The sequence below is a fragment of the Botryllus schlosseri genome, chromosome 5 (genome assembly GCF_051294905.1).
Source record: "Botryllus schlosseri isolate E-star chromosome 5, Bs_hap1, whole genome shotgun sequence".
In the NCBI taxonomy this organism is placed as follows: Eukaryota; Metazoa; Chordata; class Ascidiacea; order Stolidobranchia; family Styelidae; genus Botryllus; species Botryllus schlosseri.
In genome coordinates this window covers 24,289,310-24,302,789 of record NC_137240.1, presented here as the reverse complement: position 1 = coordinate 24,302,789, position 13,480 = coordinate 24,289,310, and the positions used below count along the sequence as shown (strand labels likewise).

The window sequence follows — 13,480 nt, the reverse complement described above, 5'->3', positions numbered from 1 at the left end:
TGTATTTATCCGAGCCGTGGCATATCACATTACATACGTTGCAATGTGCGGAACACTCGCCCTTCAAGCTTCCGTTAATACCTTTGAAATATCTCTCACAATCATCACGAAAAACTTTTTTACGCCTGCTCATTTTAACTTAACAGATTTAGCCTTATTAGCAGCTGAAAGTGCAATATAATTCAGATAAATTTATCAATGGGTAATAGCTTTACTACTTTTTAGCTCAAGTGTCGACTGCACTGCGCCCATCTCCAGTACGCAGTAAATGCTGCCTTCCCCACAGCTTATTCTGCTGACCAGACGGAAGACACCTGGTGCTTTACTACTAAAAACACGTCTGCTGCGATAGCTTGGTACAGCCGAAACTACTATACTAATCACTGCCCTAGCTATCTCACCACTTAGAAGTCAAATCCTATGGTGTGTACGCCACGGGATTTCCTTTCATTCATGATGTCATAAAATATCGCCGCAAAAGCATAATTTTAGATTATTATGCAACACAGATATCAAAGGAAAACAATCGAATTTCTGTCGTTATTGAAAATAAGACAAAATAAGGACGCAAGTCGAAAAGAAGGACATTTCTCAGAAATAAGGACAGTTGAGTTTTCTAAGACGTGACCCTTGAAAATGAGGACAAATCTTAGAAATAAGGACGGTATGGCAACCCTGCCTATATGCTTAGATATCTAAATATGCTACGCAACGCATGCTACGGCTTTTTGATATTTTACTATTTCTCCTACCAGTTTGATAGTTTGTTCATAGTGTCCTATATGGTGTGGACACAAGCAAACCTCACGGGCCCAGTGGTGGCTTTTGGGGTGGGCGAGGTGGGCGGTCGCCCGCCCCCCCTGGTCGAATCCCCCCCCTATTTGGATGAAGTGCTTTTTTCAAGGATAATAACGAATAAACATGGAAATCCGTGTACCAAGCAAGAATATGATTCGGTACAGGTGTGTCAATCATCATCAAATCTCTGCATTTGTTCGAAAAGTCCCGTATCCCGATATAATCATCACGTCTCTACATGCGGTAGAATTACTTAGTTTTGATGTAGTCTATCCTTGCACACATGCAATAAGATATGCCAAAGGGGGGGTCTGGGGTTAGATGGTTATAGGGCCCCCCGGTAAGTCTCGCCCAGTCCCCCCCCCCCTCGTTCGTAGGGCCACCACGCTCAGTGAAATTGATCTTTATTGTCACAATTTCCATTTGGTCAAAGGCAATTTGACGGTAATTTTTGACCGGCTTGTCCTGCATTAGCCTAAATTTGATAAACCGGGTATTAATGGAATGCTACCACGGTACTGATTGCGAAAATATCAATTTTATTCTGTTCGTGGCCCAGGAACTCGCCAAAATAAGCCTCAAATGTTATATTGTAAGTGAGTTTGGTATTGTGACGCAACGATGCCGTCTGAGCAGCTCAGGAGCAAATGCGCACAAGAGTGAGAGTGCTCAATCGCCCGCGCAACAATGGCCAATACGCTTGCATCATGCAGTGCTCCTCGCCTGCTCCCAGACGTTATTGCAGCATCACAATACCAAACTCTTTTTGGGGAGTTCCAGGACCACGAACAGAATAAATTTATATTTTCGCAATCAGTGCCGCGGTAGCTTTCGATGGATACCCGTTTTATAAAATTTAGGCTAATGCAGGACAAGCTGGACAAAAATTACCGTCAAATTGCCTTTGACCAAATGGAAAATGTGACGTTCACCAATTTCACTAAGCCGTGAGATTTGTTCGTGTCCACACCATATAGGACACCATGGTTTGTTGCGTCCGTGGTTGTACCAAGTCACGGCATTCCGAGTCACAAAAGTCCTTCCCTGATTGTAACGTTTGACGTGACGAGTACGAGGAATTCAACAGAGGGTCGCGGTCAAGTCCAAATCACAATTTTCAGTCACGAATTATCAATGGGTCATGTTTTACCATATTAAACAAGTAATGTCACGTAATAGTTGATCTTCCACTGTATAACTGAGTGGAAACTGATGTATTAGTGAAGTTTGATGGGTAGTTTCAGGCTTCTGGAGTACTTTTAGAGCGAATTTTAAGTTCTCAAAAATTGGTAGTAAAATATTGTAGAATACTTCGAAATCCAAAATGCCGTCGCGGGCCGCACAAAATGGTCTCCCGCGGGCCGCGTGTTTGAGACCTCTGCTTTGAACAATGATAAGGCCGAGTAAATTCTAGTCAAAGATTAAATCCCGAGTTACTAGCCAAGCTTTGTCAACAAAAGGAGTTCGTGAACCATCTTAAAATTGTACATTGAACGCTGTCTTATTTGAGATCTTATTTCATGCTGGTGACGTCATATTTCGAGACAAGATTGTTGATATACAATGCTCTTTCCAATTCTCGACTATTAGTTGCTGACGATTACCCCTGACGAGTGTCAGACGAAAATATTCGGGCTCATTTCAATATGAATATACCATTCAATTGTATATTAAAGTTCTGTACCCCCAAGAAGCTCTTCAAACATTTATAATTCCAAATTCACCAAGTGCCGAATTTAGCCTACACGTTACCATTAGCATATGTTACTTGCTGTACAGTGTACATATTGTTATCAGCAATTAATATGTATTGTATAATCTCAATAATAAGGCTAATAAATACAACCACAGATGCTTTCGCAATATTTCTGTCATAGCCTACGGCCCATAGTCAAAAATCGCAATCCATGGTACAAAGATTATCTTACCTTATTATGGGGATTCACGTCTGATCCGAACATAGGATTGAACACGACAACATCACACTTGTTCAACTGGAACATGCGCAACATTGCTTGTTCGGGGGTGATTTTGTTGGCAAGAAGTCTCCAATCCCTGTTGGATATGCATAGAAGACATTTAACATTATAGAATGAATATGAATGACAGATGTTATCCACAACATGTGTGAACATTTGCATTGAAAATCACTTTTACATACTTAGATTCGTCTGATACATAAGCTGGATTTGTTATGTTCTCCTGTATCCTGTCGAGTGCGCTGGGACGAAACAATGCTTGCAGAGCCATGGGTCTTGATTGCTGCCGCTTCACCCATCTGTAAATATTGATTAGCCATCACAAGCACAAAATTAAAATCATTGAAGAGGTATAAGTAATGATTACAGTTACATACAGACCAATTAATTACTAGGGCCAGACCTAATCCATCATCAGTAAAGGATATGATGTAAATATTATGTCTGGGATTTGATTGAAGGTAAAGTGAAAAGAAATATAATGATAAGTGCTCACATGATTGTTCTCAACCCATGGTATACAAGCGCTTTCAAAGTTGTAATAGGAATAATTTTTTCTACATGTGCCAAAATATTGTTATTATTGCCATGTTTGCAATAGATAATGTTACTATGGTTCTTGTCACGATTTTGATGCCTATTCTCTTCCAAAACCAATGAGAATATACCAATGATATAAGAGTTGTTTCTTATGAAGACTAATCTCACACTATCAAACAATTCAAGTACCAACTACCAACAATATTCAGCAATGTTGCTGTACAACATATGGTGTCAATCATTGGTAAGTGTCTAAATCCACGAATAAATTGCATTAAACGCTATAATGTTGTGATATTAATTGACGAACGTTGATGAAACCATTTGGAGTTTGGCAATGTCCATATTAGGTGCAAAGAAAGTACAAACCTGTCTAACGACTCCAAAATTTGCCTCGTACTGTCTTCATACCGAACCGGATGATCATTGCATTCCTTCTGTACGTCGTGCAAGCAGCGAAATCCATCTTGAAAATACAAACATTTATCATCATATTACAGGCTAACAAAATGCAAACCGTTTGATATACAAGGGAACGATTGTCAGCAAATCCAAATTTCTATGCACCCAGACTGGATTGCATGTGTTCAAGACAATTTGCGTTGCTGAAATACCAGTACAACAGCAAGTAGCTAGGTTTCAAAAGAAGATTCGCTGAGGTTCGCTGGAGGGATCAGACACACATCCACTCGTAAAGGTCATACTAATTTGCAGTAAATATTCAATAAAATATTTTTGTTTCGTGTGAAAATCAAGTTTCAATGGTTTTGTACTTTTATCACTGCTGTTGATGCACTCACATTTTGTTTACCAGTATTTAATGGTAATTTATTGGATGTGAAATATGGTGTATTGTGTTTTTGTCACTAGGCAAAAATGCAGGGTTCGCCGAAGGCTTGTAGAGTAAAGGTTCGTCTGGTTAGGACCGGTTAAGAACCACTAAAACAAATTTACAACCTTGACAAAGTAGAAAAATTTCAGCTGTGAATTGTCCCTGACATTCGCCAGTTTTGTATGCAATGCCAAAAATCTCTCAAAAATTCAAGCATTAGGTAGGCCTAGTGAATGTCACCGAAGACAACATTTTTGAAAGGAAGTGGTTATGGCCAGAAATCATTCGATAAAAGCAGCATCAGTGGATTGCATTCTTCTTTCAGATATCACGGCAGCTACCACACAGATGCAGTGACTATAAGTAGGTATATAAATAATACGTTATATACATATTATGTTAGACATAAATGATTGCTCGTCTGATATTCAAAAAAGAGCCATACCTGGTCTAACTGTTAAATTGACCATGTCGTGGATTGGATCATGTTTTGCATTCGTTGGAGCAACATAGAGTGTCGCTTGGTGTGTATTTCCAGCAAGCTATTAAAACAAAAATCGATACAAAAAACTTAGTGTGCTTAAAAATTAACATATACATGTAGGCTACATTGTACAATGTGCATTGTGCATACATGAATATATGGCTGGAGGTACTGAACTTGAGTAGGCCTATTGTATTGTCAACACCACATTCATTGCAGTAAAGGATTTATTACCTCAAAGGCTTTTCGTGTGCCCCTTATCAAGAGTCAACTGCACAATAACAAGCACATAGAAAGAGATTCAAACGAAAACCAAATTGGCAAAGTATAACGTGACAATGCAATAATAAAAAGGCAGACTAGGTAAAAAGACAGCTATTATTATCGCATTGTTATGTCATACTTTGCCAATTTGGTTATCGTTTGAATATATTTCTATGCGCTTGTTATTGTGCCGTTAATTCTTGATAAGGGGCACACAAAAATCTTCGAGTTGATAAATTCTTCACTGCAATGAATGTGGTCGTAAAAGCAATAGCCTACTCAATGTGCATACAGCACACATTTGGAGAAATATTGAGAACGGGATAGGTATTGTTTTGAAAACAATAATTCCGAGCAATATGTTCTTAATTATAATGCTGCCGATTCGCGTCTTGAACCTCGCGTGGCAACTGAATTCGTTGGTGTTCACGAAAACTCGAAGGTAATGAACTCGAAGTAAATGAAATCATACAAGTATGTTAGATATGTTCATGAAACTTTAGCAATTTTCGAATGTGAAGGATGGTGCAACGTTGTTTAGCTTCTTCAAACAACCTACTAGATATGAAATGCACAAATGTGACAGTTGAAATTTTTAAAAATCAACAGATTGAGGATGTGGTTTATAAAACCTTTAGTCCAAACTCACATAGGAATAAGTGTGTTGATGAATGGTAGATGAATATAATTATATACCCTACATATATGGCATAGTAGAATATGGGGGAGTAATCGATGATAATAATAGCAGAGTGCCGATATCAATCATTTTTAAAAGTCAAATAGCCTACTAGGTCGAACCAGCAAATAATACGTTCGTGCCTTATCAATGTAACAATTATATATGAAAACATGCAAGGTTATGGACTAAAAAAGTTTGCGTGTTTCAAATACTCACTTGGACTTTGAGTTTTTTGGCCTTAACGACTCTCCGTACCTTTATCCCAGAACCAGTAAGGCTCGCTTCTTTTGTGACCTGAACATAATTCGTTTATCAAGTGACCTATAGTTATGGATGATCAAACACTAATTTTAGGAAAGGGGTTGCTTTTGAACTACGCTTCAAACCAAATTACCTTGAAAATATGATCGGTAACGGCATGAGTGACTTTGTGTTTTTGTGTTACTGGCGGAATGTGTACTCGAGGCAAGCCCCACCTTCTTCCTCCATCTTTTATATCTTTGGAGCTGAAACATGCAGAAATTGTCAGTGAGTGAAAATACAGAATGTTAGTTAGTTAGTTAGTCATTTTATTGAATTTTTTATCAGATCAAAGCACCACAAGATTGCGATATAACGAAAAGATTGGAGGGTGCCGAAACGGCTTGAGGTACCATACTGTAGTCTTATAATAAGACAATTTGACCTAGAACATTTAAAAAGTGGCATGCACACTGAATGAGATGTAATAAAATGTATCATGAAAGTAGTTTGGATGAAAATGAGTCGGTAGGCGAGGTCTGGGAATCAATAGATGGCTGCTTAATAATTGTACAGATAGACAGACATTTATTGCTTTGTCAAAGATAAAATTTGACTGGAGGTGACGATATGACTTGGAAAGGTCTTGACACTCGTCACCTCCACGACAGTGAACCAGTGTATTACGGTAACGGTAATTTAAAGAATATAACAGTGGATACTCTACAATTGTAGGATTGCAAAAAAACATAAATAAATAACAATAATGTAGTCATAGCAACAGGCTAGTTTATCATCAGACACAGACTCCAAGTTCGTATTATATACTTAGAAAAAAGGTAGGCCTAATCCATGTATTGGACACGGTCGTTGATATCATCAGGTGTCACACAATTTTAAATATTTGGGTCCATAATTATATCCAATGGAATGCTGGGTCAAGCAACCAGAGGGGGATTTTGGTGATTGAAACCCTTTCATTTTTCACAACCGACACCCACTCAGATGCTATCTCAAACATTTCATAGCTTATTTGCAATTGGGCAATTTTTAGCGCGCTACAGTATTGTGTTTCGATGAAAAAATATGATGACTTCCAATCCTGATTTCTCTCTTGGGATCGTGCCGTAAAATATTCAAAAATTCAGTTGAACAGGTTTTTACCAGTACAGAACTTCAATATAGTATTGTTTGCTGCAATATTGAAACATTCAATTAATATTTTGATACGATATGGATGATAGAAAACAACATGAAAACTTGGATTTTGTACGTGGACTGAGATTATTGAGCATGCAACTGTGAACTGATCTTATTGATATCTCTACTGTACCGCATACTTATTGTGCTCTAAATCACACAAACCGTCTCTGTGTTACGTGAAATATGTGTGAGCAAGGGCCATAACCGTACCTGTCTTTCCCAACAGCGTACTCTCCTTTAATTACAAATATTTCGTAATCCTTTGACTTGAATGTCCTTGTCTGCGGTTTCGTAAGTGAAACTGGTCTCAGCAATGCTATGAACACGTTTGCTGTATTTTCCGACATCGTATTCTCCAGCACTTTCAATGTGAAGACTAAAACCTCGCGAGCCTACATATTGGGAAGATAAGTATCCCAGTATTGGATATTGCTTCTAAAAATACTAAAATAGCACGGATTCAGATTGAAGGCACAGAACGAACGAGAGGTGGGCGTCACTACACGGGTATTCCCCTGTATTGATACAATTTATGCAACAATGCGTTCAGAGAGAGAAATAGAGAGATAAAAATTTATTCATCAAGGATTAAATTTAATGATTTCGATGCACTGACTGCGATGCAATCAATAGACATGAAGGCGTCGAAACGACTTGGAGTAAACTTTGAAATCAGTCACCCACCTGGTCTAGGTGATGTAAAAAGGAGGCATGCACACTGAATAAAAAGTAGACTAAATGAAGATAGTATAAAAGGACATGTGACAGAAAGAGGTGGCGTGTGTCTGAAGACAAGATCGATATGTCAGGTCGTAGTCCGGTCTGACTGGTATTGATTCTGTATAAATTGTTTTAATTTCGACTTGAATATGGACATGTGCTCGTCGACTGTCGGATAGCAGTTGAGATGCTATGTTCACACTGTAGGTCAATCAATCGTCATCAGATTATATTATCATCTGCCAAAGACGCACACACAATGTACAATGTGATATACAAGACACAGAATGCGAGGTAATGAACAGATAGGTGATATGAGGAACGACCAACCAGTTGGAGTCTCTTGAACTGGCATCCACCTTGACCTAGTGCCAGTGTTATACTTTCTCGTCGGTCCTTTTTAGAGGGTATTTCGTGCTCTCTTTCTCGGGTCTTTTTTGGATTTTTTTTGTCGCTGTAAGAACAACGATCCAAGAACAACCTCCGACGGCGCCAATCGAACAAGGGCCGCCTGATTGAATGTCGGCAACGCTCATCACGACTGCGCCATCTCCTCCGATATAGGCTATTTGTTCGAGCGTTATAGACTGGTTTCTTGACATAGTATTGGCGTTTTGGCGAGTCCCCAGGAGCGACTCATATTTTCTTTACTGATCACTTGAATATGAATTATCGATTGAAGGATGAACTATGAAGAAAGTCGTCCAAATATCATGTGATCGACCGAAAAGATCATCGCTCTATCAAATATGTCGGACCTGACGTTTGGAGCAGTATCCCGCCGGCCACCCGATAGTCGACGAGCATGTCCACATTCAAGTCGAAATACAAGCAATTTCTACTAAATGAATACTACTCCGCCCTCAAGATTACCGGACCACGACTTGACCTATCGACCTACACCCATTTTTTTCGCTTGCCTTTTTTTATAACACTGTTTAAAACATGTTTCAAACAAAGTAATTTAAACAACCATTTGTTTTATACGCAACCCGAAGCATATTGCCTTGAAATGCAATATGGCTCACGACTGCCAAGATCGAGACGCTTAGCAAATGACTTTGGGCTCCCCAAAAAGACCAAGCTTTACGAAGAGATGTAGTTTTTCAGCAAGTTCCGTGTCCAGCAAACCCCGATATCGATTCTCAAGTCCAGTGGTGTCCAATCTGCGGCAGTGGAAGGAAAATTATGCGGCCGCCGACACCTAATTCGATTGAGATGTGTTGGCGGCCGTCAATATGCAAATTAAAATTACGATTTGACTCCCAAATAATGAGAATTTTGAATTATTTTTGAAATTTTCTTCGCGCTATGCGCGGCTCAATGCGAGTTGATTTTCAATTTAAATATAGTAGGATAGTGTCCGTTGTATTCTCAGCCCCACAGTGGGCCTACCGATGGGAACAACAGAGGAATATGATGCACCCCATAAAGAAATACCAATTTGTAATTGCTGTGTTCTCATTATCACGAAGGAAATTTGTTTCTGGTAGTCCTACGTTTAGACGAATTCTATATTCCACTATACCGACAATCCTGATGGAGGTTAGGAAATAACAGCATACAACAAAGGGGACTTATAATAACCTGGTCCACCGGCGGGATCTACGATATTTATATATCGTAGACCCCGGATTCACACAAAGATGCAGTACATAATTGAAAACTTCTCCAAATTTTCGAAGACACACCCTGCATCAACTCTACAGTAGGGTTACCATACGTCCTCTTTTAAGAGGATTTGTCCGCTTTTTTGACTTTTTTGAAAGTGTCCTCGGAGGACGCTCTTTTGTCCTCTTTTTTGCGATTTTGTCCTCTTTTTTGAAAATCTAGGTCACATTTAGAGCAAAATGCGAGTGATATGCCGTAAATTAGCACAGACGTGACGCTCCGGCGGGTATTTCGGAGTGAAAAACGGTGATTTTTTTTAGTCAACTGAACACAAAGTGGGAAAAATTCACCGATTTTTGAAAATTATTCTCCGGTTTTGTAAGTCTCAAATTTCTGAAAAAGTGTCCTCTTTTTGGATTTCCAAAATATGGTAAGCCTACTCTACAGTCGAATCAGACTACATAGGCTGAGAAATGATAAACATTTGATAGAAATAAGTGAAACTATATACTGATATTAATGATGAAATTCACTCATCAATATGATAAATTTTTTGCCCTTCGTGCGACTAGAAAACGTAGTCCGGTGGCTATTCATAACATGACTGCTCACGATTTCCGTGCTCATAGTAAGCCGATATAAGTAAATAGATTAGTGCGTAGTTCACTGGCAATTGACTATAATGGATAGTTTAACACGGGTAGTTGGCCTTCTGTAGTTCATTACGACTATGCACTAGAATGCGACCGTAGGCTACATAAGTAACCACAATGAGGCCGTGAATAGCAAAAAGGTTGACCACCCTGGCTTTAGTTGCTGAAGAGTGTCGTGCAGGCATCGTGCGCAGCTCATAGTTCAAAATAAAATGAAATTGATGATCATGATATTTTTGTTGCAGGCTATTTGTATTTCTTTAATAACATAATATTTCTTTTGTGGTAACTTCCGCCCGCCAACCGTGTTAGAGAGCACAGCCAGGGCTGTGGAGTCGGTAAATTTTACCACCGACTCCACACATTTTCAATATACCGACTCCGACTCCGACTCCGACTCCTGAGTCTTTAAACGTACCGACTCCGACTCCGACTCCGACTCCTGGGTCTTTAAACGTACCGACTCCGACTCCCGACTCCGACTCCGACTCCAGCATTATTACCAATTTACCTCGAAAATTATATGCCACATTGTAGGTTGAATGACTATCATACAACCATTAAACATATGCAAACATATGATTAACTGTGGCATGCTGAATTGTTTCATTGTTGCACAGCTCGAATTATCCACCATGCAATTAACATGAAATAAATATTTGCTAAATATCCTTCCTTATTCAAGTTTTTATAACATGGACTATCTAATATCCTGAAATGTATGAATCATTCAAATATGGCAGATATCCAATCCTGTATAATAAAAATGTAGATTAAAAATCCAAGTGAAGCTCTGGTGTATGACTCAGCAACTAATACAAAGATTGAACTTACTAATTTTGTCATTACACACTATCCTGATTACAAGCACAAACACTCTTACTACTGGTAATAGACATTGGTCATAAATGGAATTTAGTTAAGTAGTCAAAGACCATAGCCTATGTCTAGTCTACATGTACTTAATAAAGTATTCAAGTATTGGGACTTGCAGTCTTTCTTAATCATTTTTTCGACCCAAACAGCTAAGCTACACTACAAATATTTTTAATTTTGTCAAATGGGAAGCATCGTTTGGTCATATTTACATATTTTTACAATTTTACAAAACCAGCCGATGCATTTTCTCTGTCACAGTATCATGCTATAATTCTAAAAATTGCATCAATTTTGACTGCATCGCGAAAACGCATCTTGCGATTTCCTTCCCCTCCGCAACTGAGTTGTAATTTGCAAGTAATGTCTTTTATCTACATCAGGGGTTGGCAACTTTTTCGGCGAAAGGGACACCTGAGATTTACGAACCATTGCGCGGGCAACGGGAATGCTGATAACCTTTTTTTAGTCGTCGATAGGAGCGAATCGAATTATGAAACATTGCAAACAAGACTTATATTACTACGCTCTAAAATTGATAACATTATGTCATCCAACTGTGCAGTGCGCAACCAGGCCCTGGTCGCGCGAAGCGCGAAATTTTTTTGCAAGATAACGACTGAATTAGGCTACAGCTATATCAATAAATATGTCGCTAACATACATTGGGGGTCGCATCTGTATACCACTGGGCTCATTTGGCAAGGACAGGATTATTCGACTTTTGAACATAGCAAAATCGACGGTATCAGTGAACATGCCTCTATCATTTTGTGCAAATGTTTTGTCGACGATCTCACTGCGAGTGCACAAGCGAAGCCGTATCTCCTAATTGCGAATATAGTTGGACTCAATTCTGTGAAGAATATGTATTTATAATTTTCAAAAGGGGGCTCAAATACTGAATGCAAGAAATCTAGTGACAATGAATCATGCGAAGTACCGAGAAAAATTTCAAGTCAAATAAATCTATGCTATGAAATATTCTACTTCATGGTCATATACGAAGATCTGGGATAAATGTTGCTGACCCCTGCCCTGGATACGTCAATGCCTCAGAACTGTTGTTTTAGTCATCATCAAATTTCGCGGTCATGCTAATCAAATTTTGGTTGGCCTTGCAATTGTACCTGATGTCATAAATAATTTCGAGAATTACCTCGCAGGCCACACCCTAACCTTCTCGTGTGCCAAATTTGGCCTGCGTGCCACGGGCTGGCCGCAGCTGATCTGTATGGTTAATAATAACAGTGATTGGTGGTACATAAAAATTATATTGAAAATTCTTTGAAAGCAAATGTTTTCATGATAGAGAAGTTGGAGTCGGAGTCGGAGTCGAAATCACAGTCATTCTCACAAACTCCGACTACGACTCCAGTCAGTATTTTCCCACCGACTCCGACTCCGACTCCGACTCCAGCTATTACAGTTTTCACGACTCCGACTCCGACTCCGACTCCATCAAGCGAAAATTACCCCGACTCCGACTCCGACTCCACCGACTCCGACTCCGACTCCACAGCCCTGCGTTGTGCTGACGTACGTTATCAAAACGGTGTTGTTAAACTGTGTTGCCTATTTTTAACTCGATATTGGAGTCATGCGGCCCGCGGCCTCTTCAAGTGGACCGCGACCCGTTTTGAGTTGGCGACCCCTGATATATAGTGAAGATGATAAAATAATATTTATGTTCATTTAAAACAGTGTTTCTTAACCTTGTTGCCAGCGCCCCCTTCAAGGGGTGATTTCGATTTTGAAGGGACGGAAACGCTCAGGGGGCGATATTGCGGGCGCTGCGCTCAGGTGGTGTATGGGGGAGGGGCGCTGAAGAAAAATGGCATTGCAGTAGGGGGTGCAGTAGGGACATATGATTATAGGCCTATAGTAAAACATTTGAGAACTACAAAATGGAATTTTCAGAATATTTCTTCATCGTATCATAAAGGATGATACTGTTTACTAATTAGATTTTAGTACGCATTTTATTGTTACGTTTCTTGAGCCTTACATAATCAGCACAAAACGGTGTGGTGGGCCGTAGTTTGCCCACCCCCGAGTTACGGTCTTTCGATCTGGCATCCACCTCGACCAAGTGCCCGATGTCAGTTTTTTCGATGTCAATATTCATTTGTCGATCCTTTTTTAGTCGCTCTTTCTTGCTCTTGACTAAATTTAATTCTTTAACCGGTCTTTTTTCTTGAGTTTTTTTTTCTCGCAGCAAGAACAGCGATTCAGGTAGGCTACCTCCGACCGCGAGACTTGAACCCGGGCCGCATATGTAAGTACCGCGGCTACTCTATCTGATGGTCTTATGCAGCAGTGAACAGCAGTGCTGTAAAGTGTAAATTTAAATGACGATATGGTAAAGGCATAGCACGACTGTCACTTTCTCAAACAATGATAACAAGGAGAGCATAGACAAAGGTAAATGGTTGTCCCCAGGGCCGTTGATGAGGGGGGAGCTCGAATGGGGCCAAATTACGTCGCAAATCTAAATAAATTTTTGAGTACTTTGTACATTTTCTACAACTTTATAATTGTCTTCGCGCTATGTGCGATATGCTGTTGTTAAATGTCTACTCTTTAATAGGGGTCCCC

At 39.6% G+C, this 13,480-nt stretch overlaps 1 protein-coding gene across 2 annotated transcripts in view; it reads right to left on the bottom strand.

Annotated features, from left to right (window-relative positions):
* LOC145439464 (krev interaction trapped protein 1-like) overlaps positions 1 to 7,509 on the bottom strand; it is a 35,701-nt gene extending 28,192 nt beyond the window's left edge. Inside the window, exons 1-7 of one of the 2 annotated variants that reach the window (XM_080316952.1) lie at positions 7,233 to 7,509; positions 5,974 to 6,085; positions 5,796 to 5,873; positions 4,595 to 4,691; positions 3,687 to 3,783; positions 2,960 to 3,076; positions 2,727 to 2,853 (exon numbers count right to left, since the gene is read on the bottom strand). In XM_080316952.1, the coding sequence (XP_080173078.1) occupies positions 2,727 to 2,853; positions 2,960 to 3,076; positions 3,687 to 3,783; positions 4,595 to 4,691; positions 5,796 to 5,873; positions 5,974 to 6,085; positions 7,233 to 7,369 (765 nt within the window). In that variant the 5' untranslated portion in view covers positions 7,370 to 7,509. The remainder of the gene's footprint in view (positions 1 to 2,726; positions 2,854 to 2,959; positions 3,077 to 3,686; positions 3,784 to 4,594; positions 4,692 to 5,795; positions 5,874 to 5,973; positions 6,086 to 7,232) is intronic. The other variant, XM_080316951.1, reaches the window with a different exon arrangement.
* Positions 7,510 to 13,480: the final 5,971 nt, after the last annotated feature.